Source organism: Podarcis bocagei (assembly GCF_964188305.1).
Source record: "Podarcis bocagei genome assembly, chromosome: 2".
Classification (NCBI taxonomy): domain Eukaryota; kingdom Metazoa; phylum Chordata; class Lepidosauria; order Squamata; family Lacertidae; genus Podarcis; species Podarcis bocagei.
The window spans coordinates 52,218,162-52,237,154 of NC_138126.1; the positions used below are offsets into that span (position 1 = coordinate 52,218,162).

An 18,993-nucleotide genomic window follows, 5' to 3' on the forward strand; every position below is an offset into this window, starting at 1 on the left:
CGTTGCACTGTCTGAGGCACCGAGAAGTTAACCAGCGCGCAAAGAGTGTGAGGGAGGAATTACTACTACTATTACTACTACTACTGCTGCTGCTTTTATTATTATTATTATTATAAGAAGAAAAAGACATAATTTCGCATGTTGATCTGAAACCCAACAACCAACGAGGAATATGAACAGGAAAACCAGGCGCTGGATATTCCACATCTTTCTGAGCCTTGGAATTGTCTATATCAAAATTGGGTAAGTCGCCGCCCCCCGTCTCCCCCCCCCCTTAAACGCAAACACATCGTGCCAAACCTGCCCGGACCTGTTAGCATTCAACTGGCGGGGGGGGGGGGGAGGTTGAGTCTGCAAGCGGTTCTTGCCTTTTATTTAAAGCCAGAGTAAGAATACAGTGTATGATTTCTGCTGCTGTTGTTCCCACATTATATTCTAAGTGTGTGGCTCGCGGGGGGGGGGGCGTGTTGGGGAGAGAGACAACACTTGCTGTGGATGTGCGAGAGGCATGACCAGAATGGCAAGAGGCGGCGGGGAGATCTCCGCTGCTGCCGAGGGCTGGATCTCCGCTGCCCGCTGAAATCCATCCAGGCTTTGCTTTCTAATGCGCGGCGAGGAGCGCTTGAATGAGCTCAGGCGAGACAGGCAGAGAGAGCGCGCGCTACCTGCTTCAGCCTCCCTCTTTTCTTGGGCAGACCCAGCCTTTCTCAGAGCAAATTTATTTAAAGTGTTTATATTTGGGGTGGGGGCTAGGGTGAGTTGGCTGGGTTCAAAACCTCCGCCTGATCCCGGATCGATGGGTTACGTGGGGAAAGGAAGCAAACGCGCTCTGCACATGCTCGGCAGCACAATATCTTCCAGGGCTGGAAGACAAGTTCCGGAGCTAAGTTTGTGAACTTCGTCCGCGTTTTGGGATTCCCTTGAGCTCCTAAATCCCTCCGGCCCAGGACAAACTCCGGTCGCGCAAACTCTTTGTTCAGCCCTTTCTCGGGACCACTGGCCTGTGGGATCGCAGACACCCCAACTCCTCCGTCAACACCACCGTCAGCGCAAAAAGTCGGCGCTGCTGCAGCCCGCCGCTTGGTACCGCGCAGAAAGTGATGCCTAGGAGGACGCGCGACCCTAAGCAGACGGACCTGCAGACGGGTCTCATTCATTACATCGGAACTTGCTTCCGAATGATGAGGGCTCTTAGCGCGCAGGTTGACGCAGGGCAGTCGCGTTCCCCCAATCCGGACAGCGCGCCTGAGATATGGTATTTGTATTCAAAGAACCACGGAAATGACGTACAGTTCAGATCTGGCTTATGAGCTGGTGAGAGTTAGCCCATTACTGGATTCTCAGGTAGGTTTGGCCCTACTTGGAAACTAGTAGGTGCTTTATACCCGTGAGTGTCTAACTGCATGTGAGTGCGCGCGCGCGCGCGCCAAGCTACACACGACCAGGCTCCCCAACGCAGCGCTCACGGGCACTTTGCGAGATGATGTTGGAAAGCGTGTGCGAGCAAGGCCGCTCGGGTGGGGAGCTTAGTTTCTAGACAGAAACGCACCGTTTCAAACGGTGAAAGCTTCTTGATCCCGAGTCTGTGCGCTTTAATTTATATACAGTATCAGGAAGCTGGATTGCGCTCTGGGAAAAGCCCACGTGCTCCTCCTTATCCCTGTTTAACACTCTTATCTCCCGAGATCTCGATCTAATTATTGACCCAAATCGCTCCTTTGACTCTTTTCACCCGCAGGCTCCCCGGGGGACTGCTGGGGCGGGCAAGGCAAGCCGAGCCGCGTCGGGCTTGTCTTGGCCACGGGCTGGTTGAGCAAAATGATGTTTTCGGTTCTGCTCGAGTATGTGCCGCAACCTGCCAGTTGACATTAGCAAACAGCACCCGGAAGGGTTGGAGCGAAAATGCTACGTGAAAATGCCTGGGAGAGAGAAAAGGGAGACGGGCACGTTCGCTCTGGTTCGACGCCCCTTACTTAACCCGTGTGTGTATGTGTTGGTTTTGGGGGGCTGGAGGCGGAAGGAGAGGGAATCCTACTAACCAAACTGCTGAGCGTTTAGCTTGGTGAAAAGTTAACACTGTGTAGCATCAGCTGCTGCCACGTTTTGAAGGGCAGATCAGGGGCTGAAGAGGGCTTTAAAGGCATCCACGTAGTACTTAGAAGCTGGAAAGACCTGCCACATCTAGCTCTCCAGAAGGCGTGTTTAAACGATCGACTGTGACACAGACCTGGTGCTGCTCCCGAGCTCCTTCCAGCCTCCACCTTCTCTCTCTTCTTTTCTCGTCCTAGGGGCTTCTCCTCCGTCGTGGCTCTGGGGGCCAGCATCATCTGCAACAAGATCCCGGGCCTAGCTCCTCGACAGAGGGCGATCTGTCAGAGCAGGCCCGATGCCATCATAGTGATCGGAGAAGGCTCCCAAATGGGCATCAACGAGTGCCAGTTTCAGTTTCGCAATGGACGGTGGAATTGCTCTGCCCTGGGCGAGAGGACGGTCTTTGGAAAAGAGCTGAAAGTGGGTATGTTACCGCTTTACTATAAAAGCTGTGGCAAGGTGGAGCCTCGAGTCCACCGAAAAGTTACCAAAAGAAGTGTGTGTGTGTGTGGTAGGCAAAGGGTGTGATGGCATCTGCAGGAGGCTGCTTAGGAGAACTGTGATATGCAAAGCCCTGATGTATACTCATCCTCACTAGGTATACAGCCACTCATAGGCCAACTCCCCTGTGGGAGGCAGTATGCCTCTGCCTACCAGTTGCTGGGAATCACAAGTGGGCAGAGAGAGTGCTGTTCCACTCAGGTCCTGCTTGCAGAGGTGGATTTAGGGGAACGCGGCCGGTTCGCTTGCACTGGGTGTGGAGCTTCTGGGGCGCCCCAGGGGATGCCACAACTATGATTTAGAATGGAGCATGAGAGGCGGGGAGGGGCACTGAATTTGGGTGCCGCTGAAATCTTGAGACGCCAAGGTCCACCACTGCTGCTTGAAGGCTTCTCATATGCCTTTGGTTGGCCACAATGAGACCAGGATGTCAGACAGCAGTGGATTGCATGGTGGGGCAATGCCAAATACTTGACCTCTAGTCAGCTGCATCAGTGCTGTTTACTGGGTGGTAGAGGGCAAGGCAGTGGTGAGGTCAGCAGGGTGCAAATGGAACAGCAGAGCCAATCCAGCCCTCCTATTGGTGCATTTGCACTGCACCAAACTCCCTGCCGCCTCGCCCCTCCCACTCTAACTCCCAGTAAGCAGCAGCAAGTGACCTACTGGAGGTCAGGTGAGTAATAGCACCTTACCCCACTGTCTATCTGTGGTTGTTGGATTATATAAAACTCTGGCCTGATCCAGTGGGGCTTTCGTTATGTTTTTATGTTATCCATGCCCCCCCAACCCCCACACATACCGCAACTGTTTCTACTGTGAGGCTGCAACCCTCAATATACTTCCTAAGAAATGTCTAATTGAAATCCAGATTTGTTTAGGATTGGGTTTCAAGCCTAAACCCAGTTACTAGGGAATAGGTTTCCCTGGACTCAGTGGGGCTTACTTCTGAGTTAAGATGCCCAACAGCACACTATTTAGGCCTTTCAACCCATAGCACAAGAATATGCTCTTAAGTCTGTTTCACTGTTTATTGTGCAATGTGCAAATATGGTGCATGTGGGGTGGAAAGCCATTTTTAAAAGCCGAGGTGGTTTCCAGTGTGTGTCTAGGTTTTACAATCATGTTTCAGAACAGTTTAAGGTGCTGGTAGGAAAGGTGTAAGCTCTGGATGTGAAAATGCAAGAAAACACTTTTGCACATGACCTGTCAGAGAGCCTCCCATGCACTACTGTATATGTTGATGAAATGTGGGGGGACTAACTCTTTTTAAATCAAACATTCATTCTAGCTAATACAGCTTTTACATTTGCATTACCAAAACTGGTTTCAGACTGAGGTGTGGAAACACTCTAAACCCCGTGATCATGTAAAGTGGATTAACTGCTTTTTGACACTCTTTAAATCAGGAGACAAGGTGGTTAAAGGGTGACAAAAGTGTGGATTGTCTTGGCAGAACTGATTTTGGTCTAATTAGCACATTGTACAGTAGTGTGGTCTAAGACAGGTCCTACACATCTGAGAAGCTCACTTAGCTTCTTAACTATTCTACTTTTCTGGGCTTACAAAGACATCTGTTCCTATTCTTCCAGTTCAGAAGTCTTTGAGATTAGCATTTGATGGTGACTAGGAATGGTGTCTTCTGTGGCAGTGATTCCTGAACCATGGTTCAGCAGTCTGGACCCACCAATGAGCTGTGGAAACCATAGCTGTCAACGTTTCCCTTTTTAAAAGAGAAATTCCCTTATTCTGAACAGGATTCCTCGCAAGAAAAGAGAAAAATTGACAGCTATGGTGGAAACATGGTATGTGGGCTCACTGTATCTGGAAGGGGTTATGTTTCCAGGGTGTCAAAACTAGGTTCAGGTCAGATTATGAGAGCTTCACTGTTATATTTAGGCTTGGAATAAAGAGGAAGAGCCTAGATAATCACAATTTGGGAGCCATAGTGTGTGGCTTAAAAAACACAGAGCCACTGTCATTGTTTTTAATCAATGAACGGCAATAATAATATCGTCATTGATGATTGATTACATCAGTTTCCCTGCAGTTATGGTTTTCTTCTTACTGATTTTTACATATAGAATCATAGAATTGTTGAGTTGGAAGGGACCATGAGGGTCATCTAGCCCAACCCCCTGCAATGCAGGGAACTTTGTTCCCAATGTGGGGCTTGAACCCATGACCCTGAGCTTAAGAGTCTCATGCTCTACTGACTGAGCTATCCAGAAATGTGAACTAGATCAGAATGAGTTCCAGTTACAGATAGGTAGCCGTGTTGGTCTGCCATAGTCAAAATAAAAAATTCCTTCCAGTAGCATGCACACGAAAGCTCATACCAAGAACTAACTTAGTTGGTCTTTAAGGTGCTACTGGAAGGAATTTTTTATTTAGATCAGAATGATATACACATTCCATGCTGAGCTCTCAGATGTGGGGTATCTGTGTTTTATTGTTTGATTATTGCGCCACGGATAATAGCAGTTTGTTTTGGACTGTGGTCAATCACTTTTGCGTTGCATTTGAAATTCAGCTGTTTTATTCATTGTTAGTTTAGTTACTCAAAAAAAGTCCTAGCAATTCACTTATCAAATGCACACATATGGTATATAAGGATGTGCCTTGGTGGCTATTGTGTTTGGATAAATGAGTAATCAAAATCGGAGAAATAAATAATACAAACTGAATGTCTTCCACAACAATTAACAATAAAAACAAAAACAAATTAACATTATTAATATGTTATCTTATTTTTGTGCTTGTATAACAAAGCTCCCTTGGGGGTACATCTGAGGTAAGGAGTTATTTGTCAGAAGTTGTGTTGCTTTCTCTCCAAATGTGCCATGTAATAACTATCTTGCTATCCATGATTTTCATCCACTTTTCTCTCACGTAAGTGTAGTAGACAGCAAGCCCAACGATATTGACTAGGAGCCCCTATAAGCACATGGTTAAATATTGACTTTGCTTTTATATTGATTTTATAGCCACCACCCACACAGTTTAGTCTTGTGAAAAATGTGATTTCATGATGGCTTCGCTCAGGATGAAACTTTTAGCGTTCAGTCACTGCACCAAGCCATTTCTGAATACAGTGAGACACATTAAGGGCAGAGTTCCAGGCCTGTGATTGTAAGGTACTTTTAATCCACCATCAAAACTGTAGCACATAATGACACAAATTCCGCTTTCAGAGGCGGCATGCGGGCACCTATGACCCCAGACCTGTGGATTGTTGGAATGGAGCCAGTCAAAGTTCAAAGATTCTTGAGGAGAAAGAGCATTGACAGAGTCCTGCGGCAGCCTAAGGGGCTTGGGAATGAGGAGGCTGGTATGCTCAAGGGACATCTGGACTCCTTATTTGTCAGTAGTGGTTATCCAACCCCATTTAATCTTAATCCACCAGTGTTTAGCTGTGAATCAAAACCAATGCAGTCGAGAGAGCAACCTTGAACATGTATAGTCTACCTTTTCCTCCAAGGACCTCAGCGGGGTACGCATGGTCCTCCCCGCTCCCCATTTCCCCCAACCCTGTGAGATAAGTTAACTGAGAGGCAGTGACTGGCATAAAGGTCACCCAGTGAGATTCATGGCTGAGTGGGCATTTGAACCCAGGTATCCCAGGCCCTTCTCCAACACTTAAATCCAGGCATAGGTAAACTCAGCCTTCCAGTTGTTTTGGGACTACAATTCCCATCATCCCTGACCACTGGTCCTGTTACCTAGGTATCATGGGAGTTATAGTCCCAAAACATCTGGAGGGCTGAGGTTGAGGAAGCCTGCTTTAATCACTACATTGGCTGATGTCCTGATGCTTTTCCTCTCCTAGTTCAGTTTAGCCAGATAGCAAGATATTTCTTAAAATGCTCCAAATGTCAATGGAATGGTGGGATCTCTCTGCAACTCAGGCCCTGCCTTTCAAGCTGTTCATTCAACAGCAGATACGCAGAATATGAGGAGGGAGAATATTGGGAAAGGGAGGGAGAATATTGTCACCACAGCTTCAGTGGTGTTGGTCTAACTTTACTGTCATATTTTAAGGACGATTATCTTCAGAATAATAGTAATAAGTGGGTTAGTCATGCTGGCCACATGACCCAGAAAGCTGTCTGCAGACAAGCACTGGCTCCCTCGGCCTGAACGCAGAGATGAGCGCCATACCCTATAGTCTAATTTGACTGGCCCTAACCGTCCAGGGATCCTTTTCCATTTTTTTTAGCAACAACAAATTATTTGTATGCTGCCCACCTGACTGGGTCACCCCAGCCACACTGGATGGCTTCCAGTAAATCAAAACACAGGGGCAATGGGCAGAGGATTATTATCCCTTGTACTTCAGACCACGTGTACTTCCTCATATGTCTGTGGTTAGCTCACTGGTTCTAAACAGAGAGTGACATTTATTTCATAAAATTTATACACCGCTTGTTTGTAAAACAAACAAACAAAAAGAAACAAACCTTGATGATAATACAGTAAAATGAAGGAAAAAACAACCCTACTTTAAAATATGGAGGACTTTAAACACTAAAAACAGATTATATAAACAATTGAATGGATCTCTGTTTTAAGGAAGCCTTGGCAGGGACCTTAAAGGTAATCTGGAGTAGGCCCTTACATTCTTCTTCTCCTCCTCCTCCTCCTCCTCCTCCTCCTCCACCACCACCACCACCACCACCACCTTGCAAACCTGAGCCTCTTCAAGAGCTAGTCTGGTTATCTGCCATCCCCAAGATCTGACCTCACACCCGCTGGCAAGATGACCTGTTGGAACTAGGAGTGTGCTGTGCTATGAGTTTGCCTGGGACACACAAGCACAGGTGCACACAAGTGTGTGCACAAAGTTATACATACAAATAGTATTTGTACCTGCTGGCCCTTAAAATTTCCCCTTGCTTTCATTCATTCTGCCATTCTTATCTGTTCCCAGTTTATCCTCTCAGCAGTTTCACAGACGTGCTTTTAGAAGAGGCATATATACCCAGTAAGCTTTCATATTTCTTTAAGAATGGCACCTAATGTACAACATGCCACTGCCCACCTCCGTTGCTGTTGGTCCCACCCAATGCATCTTTACTCAGAAGCCAGTCCAGTCAGTTCAGCAGGGCTCATTCTCATAGGATTTCTGCTTTGGACACATCCAAAAAACACCACTGGCAGATATGACTTTCCAGTGGTTTTCTGTGCTGAGCTACAAAAGCCACTTCTGCCTCAGGGGAGTTTTGAAACGAAACACGCTGGGCGTTCAGAGAATGCTGCTGCTGAAGAGGCAGAGGCTGGGGAAACCCAGGTCCACAGATTGGTCTGTCAGGCTCACGCTTGCTTGGAAGTCCACCTAAATTGGATAGGAATCCTGTGACTTGACTCGAGTTGAATCTGGGCCAAGCGAAAGCAAATGCACTGGGCAGCTCTTCTGACTTACTATTGTTTATTCAATTTATATCCCACCCTTCCTCTTGAAGGAGGCCAGGGCAGCGTGGAAGGAAGTAGCTTCGTTGAGGTTGGAGATGGAAATGGGAATAGTTTTTAAGAGATTTGGAAGTAGTTTGAGAAAGGCTTCACTTCCCATGGTACACACACACACAAACACTTTTTGTTGTAATGTCGCTTCTGGTCAAACAGGGTTGGCTAGTGTTTGAAACAGCATAAAAATGTTGCAAAACCTGTTTGCAAATGGGGAAAGTGCAGGGCATCCCAAGCACGCAGGCGCCTATGGGCAGACCACCCTTATGCATGCAGACCATGAGCAGGGGGTCCTCTTTCTGAATTACGTTAAGCTCTTCTACAGCATGCCACCTTCCAAACCTATTGCATCTATCTCCAGCTTAGTTGCTGAACGGGATCTTCTGGCACACTCAAGCTCAAAATCCCGGGCTGTTCTTGGGCATCCAAGCCATGCAGATGCCAGGATCACAATTCATTAACTCCCTCCGAGTTCACAACACTTAGCAGCACTTTCTCAGATTCAAACCTGGCAACTGTCCTCGTTTGTGCCTTACCCTGACGCTGAAGAGTTGGATGGCTGCCCTTGAAGGCTTGTTTGAAAGTTGAGTCATTGCTTACAGAGGCCCTCCAGGCAGGCACGCTTGGAGCGACAATGCAGCAGGCAGACTAGGTAGCTGGCGAGGGTGTCAAAATTAAAGGGATCTCTTCCTCAATGGCACCAGTGGGCAAGCAGGATCCCTTATGCAACCTCAAACATGGATGGCTTTCAGGAGAAACGGAGAGTGTTCTCCAAAACTCACTGAAGATTATAAAGGGATCTGAGGTGCTCATCAGTTTGTTCTTGTTCTGTCATATCTGAAATGGCAAAAAGCATTGAGCTTGCTCTACTGATTGACGGCGGAGTATGAAGCATATTATACCAGTGTTGTGGTGCCTGCAATAGCCTACTGGGCATAATTCAATGCGCTTCCTTGATTATAATCAAGAGAATCCTAACTGGCTTGATGGCTACAGCAGTGTTTCAAGGCTACATTCTTATGTCCCATCGTAGGTTGCAGTATAATTTTGTTTGATCCCCTTTTTAAAGTGAACTGACTTCATTTGTACCTCTCAGGCACAGTTAATGCAATTATCCTTTGGAGTTCACAGTTTTTTGAATTTACTGAACCAGGTTGGAGGGACCTGTGCCCCTCACGATGTTGCTAGACTCCATCATCCCTGCCAACAAGCCAGGTTTTCAGAGGCTGGTGGGAAATGGAGCTCAGCAACATCTGGAGAGCTGCAGGTTTCTGACTCCTGTATGATAACAGTAATATACCAAAATGCTTTTAAAAATAGTACTTTAGATGAAAAAACATTTAGAAATGAGGTAAAATACACATTTTAAACATGCACCTTTAAATACAAATGGCCATATGGATTCAGACTTTGTTTTTGCAGATTGATGTAAACATGGGAAGGAAGGGTGCATGAACACATGTGAAACTGATATATTTATTTATTAATTGAATTTGTATCCTTCCCTTCTCCCAAAGGAGCCCACATCAAAAAGTTAAAACAGTACGATTTAAAATAAAAACATTGGGGGGAAAATCTAAAACATTTAGGTAAAGGTAAAAGACCCCTGGATGGTTAAGTCTAGTGAAAGGCGACTATGGGGTGTGGTGCTCATCTCGCTTTCAGGCTGAGGGAGCCGATGTTTGTCCACAGCTTTCCGGGTCATGTGGTCAGCATGACTAAACCGCTTCTGGTGCAATGAAATACCGCGACATAAGCCAGAGCACATGGAAACGCCATTTACCTTTCAACCACAGTGGTACCTATTTATTTGCTTGCACTGGTGTGCTTTCGAATTGCTAGGTTGGCAGAAGCTGGGACAAAGCAATGGGAGCTCACCCTGTAGCAGAGATTCAAACCGCCAACCTTCTGACCGGCAAGTCCAAGAGGCTCAGTGGTTTAGACCACAGCACCACCCGCATCAAAAACATTTACAAAGATTTAGAATACCTAAAAACATTTAACACATTTACTTGGCCTGCCAAGGGTTCAGATTTGACCCACAAAGTAATTTATCCCAAACCACACCCCCGTGTCCCACACCTGATGCCACATGTGATGTCAGGTGTGAGGCAGGTAGAGATGCAATTGCCAATGCACATCTGGGAGTCTTAAAGTGCAGTCCCAATTCTGCACTGGCAAGGGAAAGTAAACTTTGGTTCAAGGGCCCATGAGGAGGATTTCCCCCCACAAAGTGTGTGTGTGTTGCACTTGGGAAAGGAAGGATTCAATTTATCTGCAATTTTTCTTGCAGATGTTCCATTGAAATGCATGGGAGTTTCACATGAGCATGGTGTCTTTTGCAGCTTCCATTCATTGCTGTCAGACTTGCAGATAACCTCCCAGTACAGAAGTGGCCCCAATGCCTCTAATATGCTCAACTGTGGACTAGTTTGAATACATTAGGGATGGGATGGACAAATCTGTCAATTTCAGGTCACCAAGTTTCTCATTTTTCCAATCTTAAATTCAGTTCTCCACATTTCCATCCCAATTTGTTATAAAAATATATCCTCATAAAAATGTATCCGCACTTTAGTGCAAGGTGCTCCTACAAACATATTTTTATATGCAGTTTCGCTTAACACAAACATTTTCCAAGCAATTTCTCCTAATATAATGCACGTTTGCATGCTATTTTTTTTACCGAAGTATGCATTTTGATGCACATTTTACCCCAGGGTATGCATTTTTGTACACATTACTTGGCTGGTGAATTGCACTGCAAAATTCAGAGATGGGCAAATTTCAAAGGATGACTGTGTTTTGGTCCCCATATTGTTTGTGATTAGTTATGTTCATCCTTAAATGCAAACTGAATCAAATTTTCCCCATCCCTAAATTAAAGTCAAAGGGGTTTTTTTTATTTAAAAAGTGTGCTTGTGTCAGTTTCAGCATTTGCTGTATCGCTTTAGTTCCTCCAGTTTTGACCTTATCAGTGCCACTTAACTATGATTAAAAAAAGAACTATGAACATTACCTAATGTGTGTAGATTGATTGTTTTTCTTAGTCTAGCTGTTTCAGGAGGCTACAGGAAACCAGCGGTCTACCACTCCAATTTTCAATAAAGCCATTAGGCCACAAATCAGAGAAGCACAAATGTTCAGTAATTTCACTGAGACTCTAAAGTAACCCAAGATGAAATCAGACAAACAACAATGAAAATATTTTACTGCATTGTATCGCTGTAATACCATTATTCTGTTCTATTACTGCAACAAATGTATAGGTATCCTATTCATATTGAATAATATTTTGCTCTTGAGTTTGTGAAGATGCACCAACATAACCTGTATGCTAATAGAAGCTGTGTGTGTGTGTGTGTGTGTGTGTGTGTATATATATATATATATATATATATATATATATATATATATATATATCGTCGAAGGCAGGTCACCTTGAATACAAATGGTACATATTTCCTAAGCATCTTTCCTTGAAAGTAAGCTCTACTGGCTTCATTGCAATCTATTTTATAATATGAGCAGATTTGAGACAGGAAAGAGAGAGAAATGTTCCTCATTTCTTGTTGCTGGAACAATTCTGATACTCCCAATGGAAGTTGTAAGTTTAGTGTAGGTAAAAAGAAAACACACATAATTAAATTAAAGGATTCACTAGAAATGGTAAACTCTAGAAGCTTAAAGTGTTTTAAAAGGGGAAGGGGGAAGGATTGGATAAATTAAGGGAGAATAGCCCTGTTAACAGTTGCTAGTCATGGTACTTAAATGGAACGCCCTTTTTCTGAACTCATGTACTACTGGGAAGCAGTTGCTGGCAACATAGAAGGTGGAAAGAGCATCACTTTTATGGTCTCCCTTGCTTATGAACATCCAGAAATATCAGGTCAGCTCCTTCTGGAAACGCTGGAGTAAGACTGCAAGGAAGCAACCTCTGTTGAACTCAGTAGGGCTTAGTTCCAATTATTATATATCTATAGGACTGCACTGTAAATGGGGCTTCAGTACCAGCCCTGTTGCACAAAAGGGCAAAGTGATCTACTTTGGATACTGAAACACTGATGATTTAGCTATGATCATAGCAAAATGTGTATTGCATATGAATGGGTGGGTCAGTTTATTTCTCACCAGTGTCCATTTCACATGTATTCAGTCATAAATCCATTTCCCATGAATCTATGAAAATTACATTTTTTAAACCAATTCAGTTCAAACAAACCAAATGAGCATAACTGATAAGATACATCAGTTTGATTCCTTTTAACATAGCCTTCCAGATAAGTCCATCCCTTGATCTAAGTATGGATTACAAGAGACACACATTTTTAAAATCAGGCTAAGCAAAGCAGATCCTAAAATCTTACCTGCATCTGAAAGGTTAGCATCAGGGCAAAGGAAATGCTCTACCCAGGAAAGGTAGAGAATATGCTTTGCATGCATAAGGTCCCACATTTAATCCCTGGCATCAACTTCAGTTTTAAAAAGGATCAGGAAGCAGATGGTGAATAAGACTCCAATCTGAGATTCTGAAGAACAGCTACCATTCAGAGTAGATTCATATAAAATTGTAGAGTTGGAAGGGACTAGATGAGCAAATGGTATAAATGGACAAATGCTACCACCTAGACTAAGGTAGCTTCCTATGTTATACAAAATAATTCAGAAGCTGTTCTCGAGGAAATCAGCATGGGACTTAGAAGAGGATCTTTGATGTATGCTGGCCCCAGAACATTCAAGAATGAATGTAATCATGCTTTAGTCTTCTGGTGTGGTTCTCTTTGGGACCCAACCCTATAATTTGGTTTCAGTAAAGGATGCTCAAGATCTAAGCAAGAATATCATTGATTGTAAAGTAATGCTCCTATAATGCATAATGTCCTTGAACTCCAAAGAGATTTTTAGACTGAGTCCAAATCCAGTTTAGCTGATGCACTGTGGCTATAGATGGCTTTGAATTCAAATATTGAAGAATGTGGATAGCTAAAACTGAAATCTGTGTGTCCATGCAACATCCTGGATCACAGCCTGTCATCATCTGGTGAAATGTAATGTAATGATCTTCACTCTTTCAATTTGCTCTTTTGGAAAAAGTGTTCATCAAAATATATGAGAAGACCACTACACATTCGTTGAACTAACAATGGATTAGATGTACTCCTGTTGTAAAGGACTCTGTGGGTTTTAAAGAAGCCGTACCAACTTGGTACAGGCAAGGCCCAATTCATTAAAAGTCAATTTTAATGATATTATATCTTGAAATTTATACACTGAAATCCTTTCAGCGGAATACTAGATGATAATCCCATTACAATTTGAATGGACATGGACAACTAATTTTATTAGCATGCCTGACTGATGATGTGATCAAATGACTCATTTATTAAGAAAATCATAATTGTGCTCGTCACTCAGCATGGCAGAATTGCATGCCACTTTGGATGACTCACAAAATTGGCTTACCCACCAAAAGCTGATTGACTGGTATGAGAAACACTATTCCATATCTAAGGACACCTGCATAAAAGGAATTGTTGTCTCATTGACCCAAATACATGTTCCAGGGACATGTCAGGGGAGGCCATGGATCCACACCCCAAACAGGCCCTCCAAGTAGCCCTGCTGCTGATATGGTTAATTCCCTCCCATTGCAGTCAATGGGAGGAGCAGAGATGGTTGGGGGGGGATAGGAAAAGGCAGCAGTGTCCCACTTTATACCTGCCCCTTAGCTAATCATCAGAGCTTAGGATGTGGCAGTAGTTCTGAAAGGATTCTCCCCTGTCCAACACCCACACACCCACAATAGGATTTATAGGTGCTGGGTTCTGCCCAGCTTTGGGGCCTGCCGCCATGGCTGTGGGGAGGCCCACTGGGCCCCTCATAGTGAGGCCTGACGGGGTCTGGCCCCTCAAGATTGGGGGTGCTTAGCTAAATTGCAATATATTTTGGGAATTGGTGCCTATGATAGTATTGCTTTTCCCACCTCCTTTCAGCCTGTTACTACTGTTTTAGTTAATAATAATAATAATAATAATAATAATAATAATAATAATAATAATGTAATAATAATAACAACAACAACAATCATCATCATCATAATACTATATTATTTATACCCCGCCCACCTGCTGGGTTTCCCCATCCACTCTGGGCAGCTCCCAACAGAATATTAAAAACACGATAAAACATCAAACATTAAAAACTTCCCTAGACAGGGCTGCCTTCAGATGTCTTCTAAAAGTCAGATAGTTGTTTATTTCCTTGACATCTGATGGGAGGGCATTCCCCAGGGTGGGCGCCACCACCAAGAAGGCCCTCTGTCTGGTTTCCTTAGTATCCCCCAGTTTACAAGTTTTCTGCTGCATTGTATTCTATTGTCATAGTTATCAAATTTTTAACGTTGTTTTCTTTTATGTTTTAAGACATAACTGCCTTATGCATACCATGAATAAAATAGTACAGTGGTACCTCGGGTTACATACGCTTCAGGTTACAGACTCCGCTAACCCAGAAATATTACCTCGGGTTAAGAACTTTGCTTCAGGATGAGAACAGAAATCGTGCTCCGGCGGCCTGGCGGCAGCAGGAGGCCCCATTAGCTAAATTGTTGCTTCAGGTTAAGAACAGTTTCAGGTTAAGAACGGACCTCCGGAACGAATTATGTACTTAACCCGAGGTACCACTGTATATTATTAGAAACCTTCACTGGGCCAATAGCCCTGGCATTGCCAAAGTCTAAGGTGGATGCATGACCACTTCAGTGAACGTAATTTCAGAGGCCATATGCTGAGCTAGAAAGAGCTAGAATGCCACTTGCTCCATACAGCACTTTCAGTTTTAATTGGGGCTGTAGAATTTCCGCATATGTTGAGGTGTACTCAGGAAAGCACCTGATCGTTAAGGTATGATGCTGCGTTGTGACATGCTTTACTTTGACATGGGGTTTAAATGAGCAGAAGTGTAAAATGAGCCTTAGGCCAATACTGAAAGAATCTCAGTCAGAGATGCTCAGTGATTCAGTGAGCTGGGTTAGGATGTTAATGTCTCTGTGCTCATGCCACATTCTTTTCCAGTAGCCAACAACATCATAACTTGTTCATTAGTGAAAACAATATCTTCTGAGTCTAAAATTCTTTGCAAAAATGAAGCTATTTGTAAAACCCAAAGTAAACTGAATTAGAGCAGGTCTACAAGACGGTCATTCCTTCTTCATGGGAAACCCTGAAAATTGTAATTAAGAGTTTCTAATAATCACCTCAACAAACTACAATTCCCATGATTCTTTGGGAATAAAAAATAGTCTATGTTTGTACTTTGGATATGCCCCATACATCCCCATTTACATCAGGGCAATGTAACATTCATCTGATATTGTCTGTAAAGCAATATTTGGTCCTGGATTACTGTAAAGAAACTTTCAAAGATATGAAGGGAAACATTCCTAATGACTGCTTTTGATATTCATTTTAGATGGGCTTGCAACTGCCTTCCCTTCATTTCAATATGTTTCCTATCCTTATTTGGAACATAGTTTTTAAAAAAGAAGTAGAATTTTAACAGGGTCCCTCCACCCGCCTGCCAACCAAGGCCGTTATCTTTTGTGACTGTCCCCTTAGCTACTGTTTTCAGAGGGCTATAAGTGGTGCATGATTTGGCTAAATTTGATATGAGATTCAAGGCAAGGCATGTAGATTTTATTAAGGAACCCCATACTTTACCTCCATAATTTGTGCATTGAGGGACACGGGTGGCGCTGTGGGTTAAACCACAGAGCCTAAGACTTGCTGATCAGAAGGTTGGCGGTTCGAATCCTCGCAATGGGGTGAGCTCCGTTGCTCGGTCCCTGCTCCTGCCAACCTAGCAGTTCGAAAGCACATCAAAGTGCAAGTAGATAAATAGGTACTGCTCTGGTGGGAAGGTAAACAGCGTTTCTGTGCGCTGCTCTGGTTCACCAGAAGCGGCTTAGTCATGCTGGCCACATGACCCAGAAGCTGTATGCTGGCTCCCTTGGCCAATAAAGCAAGATGAGCACCGCAACCCCAGAGTCGGCCATGACTGGACCTAATGGTCAGGGGTCCCTTTACCTTTACTTTAATACGGGCAAGGACAAGCAAATTAGGAAGAACCAAATATGTCTTGTATCAATCACAAAACTGAGACCCAGTCGGCACTCCATCCAGTGAGACTGCAGAAATTTGCCACAGGATGGCAAAACTGTCTCCTATATAGTGTGTCCTCCCTGAAAGAGGGCACATGTTGCAGTGAGACCTGGAGACTGACCTCTTGGTTGTGGGTGGGTATATTGGACAGCCACAACACCCGATTGGTAGGTCCCTCGTTGCTGGGTTTAATTTGGCCAGTGGGGAGCTGTCTAGATGGGCCGAGGGACCTATATATACCTATGCACGTGACCCAGAGCTTCCTCTTTTGGCTTGTGCATCAAAACACCTGCCCACCTCTCCCTAATCTTAGGGCCTTTTGCGGTTGACCTTCCTATGCTGTTGTGTGTCGTCTGTCGTTGGGACAGGGGCATGGCAGGAATTTTCCCACTTGGCCGATTGGCTGTTGCCATTTGGGTTTCGCCTGCTGCGTAGCAAATCGTCACAACTTGTAAGGTTGCGAATGGGCACTGGTTCAGGTGATAGGGATGGGAGAACGGCCTCGCCATCCCTACGTGAAGGATATTTCGTTAAAGGAATCCAGGGACTCAACTTGGTTTGGCCAACCCCCGAAAGGGGGTTGTGTCCATGCCTGAGTCCAGGGGAGCATCTGGGGAGTGAACAGAGTCTGTTCCCAGGCTTTTCACCTGCCTCAGGTCTTCACCCTTGGCTGACTATGATAGAGCTCTGGGTCAGCGCTACCTGCAAGGGTGTAGGGAGCTAGTTGAACCAGAGCCTATGCAACCACTCACTTTTCTGTTATCAAGAAAGTTGTGGCCTAAATTCTGCCAAAAACCAAAACTAAAATTTGAGTCAAATGTGTGTTTATTTAGGGGGGAGATCTCTGGGTCTGAACACGCAAATAACATGCACTGTGCAGACTTTCTTCTCCACACAGTGTCAATGAATCTTCAACATGATGGTCAAACAATTGAGAGCCAATGCTGATGCTACTGGAGCTGTAGCACCCTTTCTCTTAAAATACCTGTTCATAAGAGTGATCTACTCTCATGGTGTGAGAGCATTAGTGTGTGAGACTACTGGTCCTCTTCTGTGAACAGGAAAAGCCACAAGTTGCCATTTTCCTGTTCATGACAGGGAAAGGAAAATATTGTGTGAATTTGCTCTTCCCAAGTAAGGCTCCCCACTTAGATGGAACATGTGTGTGATCAGTTTTTTTACAGGGATTAGGAACATCTGTACTGGGTTATTGAATTACTGCCTCTTCAGGAAATGAGTGATAATTTTGTTTTGACTTCACTGGGATCAATATATGTATGTAAATAATTTGTGTACATGACATTTTATAACTGTAAAGACACAGAGACAGAGTTATTGGGAGTCCCCCCCGCCTTTGGAGGCAGCTAGAAAAGTATTCTTGCAAAAACAGAAGCCAGGTTGGAAATCTGGCACTGAGTATTTAAAAACCAGCACGGTGCTTTATGCCAGAGAGTCAATCTTTCTAGGCAGTGACTGTCATAGTAAGATAAAAAACATTGCCCCAAGGTCACTTTTGCAGGAATTCTCATTTCATACCTGCCTTCAAATGTATCTTGTGAGTACATGTTTGGGAGAAGAAACAAAAAGATTACATTACAGTATGTTAGAGGGGTAGGATATCTTAACGTTTACTAAAGTTCTGCTTATAACTTTCTCTAAAAGAGAACAAAAAAAAAATATGTCACAATGTCATATAGAAGTTTAGTACACAAGAAAAAAAGCAACCCTCTGCATTGAAAAATGATGTTTACGTGCAGTGAAATAATGATTTTGTGATTATACATGTTTGGGGAATGTAGAGTGCATCCTTTTTTAAAAACAAAACAAAACACACCACTAAAGTATTTGGGCTGAAATCCAGCACAAAATTAGGTGCATTTACAGCATAATCCTAAACCTATTTACTCAGAAGTTAGTCTCACTGTGTTGAATGGAACTTTCTCCCTAATAAGTGCTTTTAGGAGTGCACATTAAAATGAATGGCAGGGGTGTCAACTTGAATAAAATATTGTTGGGCCCAGGTAAGGCCTGCCCCAAACAATCTATCACATGATGCAGTGCACTCACACCATGAACTATGTGGGTGCCCTCAAATATTTTATTGTGGAGGCAGAAGCCCCCACAGCCCCTAAGCGTTGGCTCCCATGATGAATGGACTAAAGTATGTGTAAACCTGTGTTCAGTTACTTAGTTATTTTTTTACCTCCCTTCACCAAACATGTTCACAGGCCAATTTACAAAAAAAAATGTGGTAATGGAAAACACAATAAACTAAAAATAAAATGCCTTCCATAGTTCTAGTTACAGGTAGGTAGCTGTGTTGGTCTGCTGTAATTGAAACAAAATAAAAAAATTCCTTCCAGTAGCGCCTTAGAGACCTTCTTCAGATCTGAAGAAGTGTGCATGCACACAAAAGCTCATACCAATAACAAACTTAGTTGGTCTCTATGGTGCTACTGTTGTCTTTGTCCATGGGGTTTTCTTGGCAGGGATATTGGAGTGGCTTGGCGGTTCCTGCTCCAGGACAGTGTTCTCGAAGCTACCAGCATGAGCCTGACCAAACTGCGGGAGGCAGTGGAAGAGAGGAGTGCCTGGCGTGCTCTGGTCCATGGGGTCACGAAGAGTCGGACACGACTAAATGACTAAACAACAAGGTGCTACTGGAAGGAAATTTTTTGTTTTGTTAAAAATGAAATGTGATTCTCATAAATTCCGTTAATAACATAGCATCATCATTAAAATGACTTAACCCACCAACCTCTAAAAGCCTGACAAAAAGCGA

General features: G+C 44.0%; 1 protein-coding gene across 5 annotated transcripts in view; it reads left to right on the forward strand.

Annotated features, from left to right (window-relative positions):
- The first annotated feature begins 6 nt into the window (after nt 1–6).
- Nucleotides 7–18,993, forward strand: part of WNT7A (Wnt family member 7A) — a 52,442-nt gene continuing 33,455 nt past the window's right edge. Inside the window, exons 1-2 of one of the 5 annotated variants that reach the window (XM_081177065.1) lie at nt 7–243; nt 2,289–2,515. In XM_081177065.1, coding sequence (XP_081033191.1) covers nt 173–243; nt 2,289–2,515 — 298 coding nt within the window. In that variant the 5' untranslated portion in view covers nt 7–172. Of the gene's footprint in view, nt 244–747; nt 1,345–1,828; nt 1,987–2,288; nt 2,516–18,993 lie in introns of those variants that run through there. The other 4 variants (XM_081177066.1, XM_081177062.1, XM_081177063.1 and 1 more) reach the window with 4 other exon arrangements.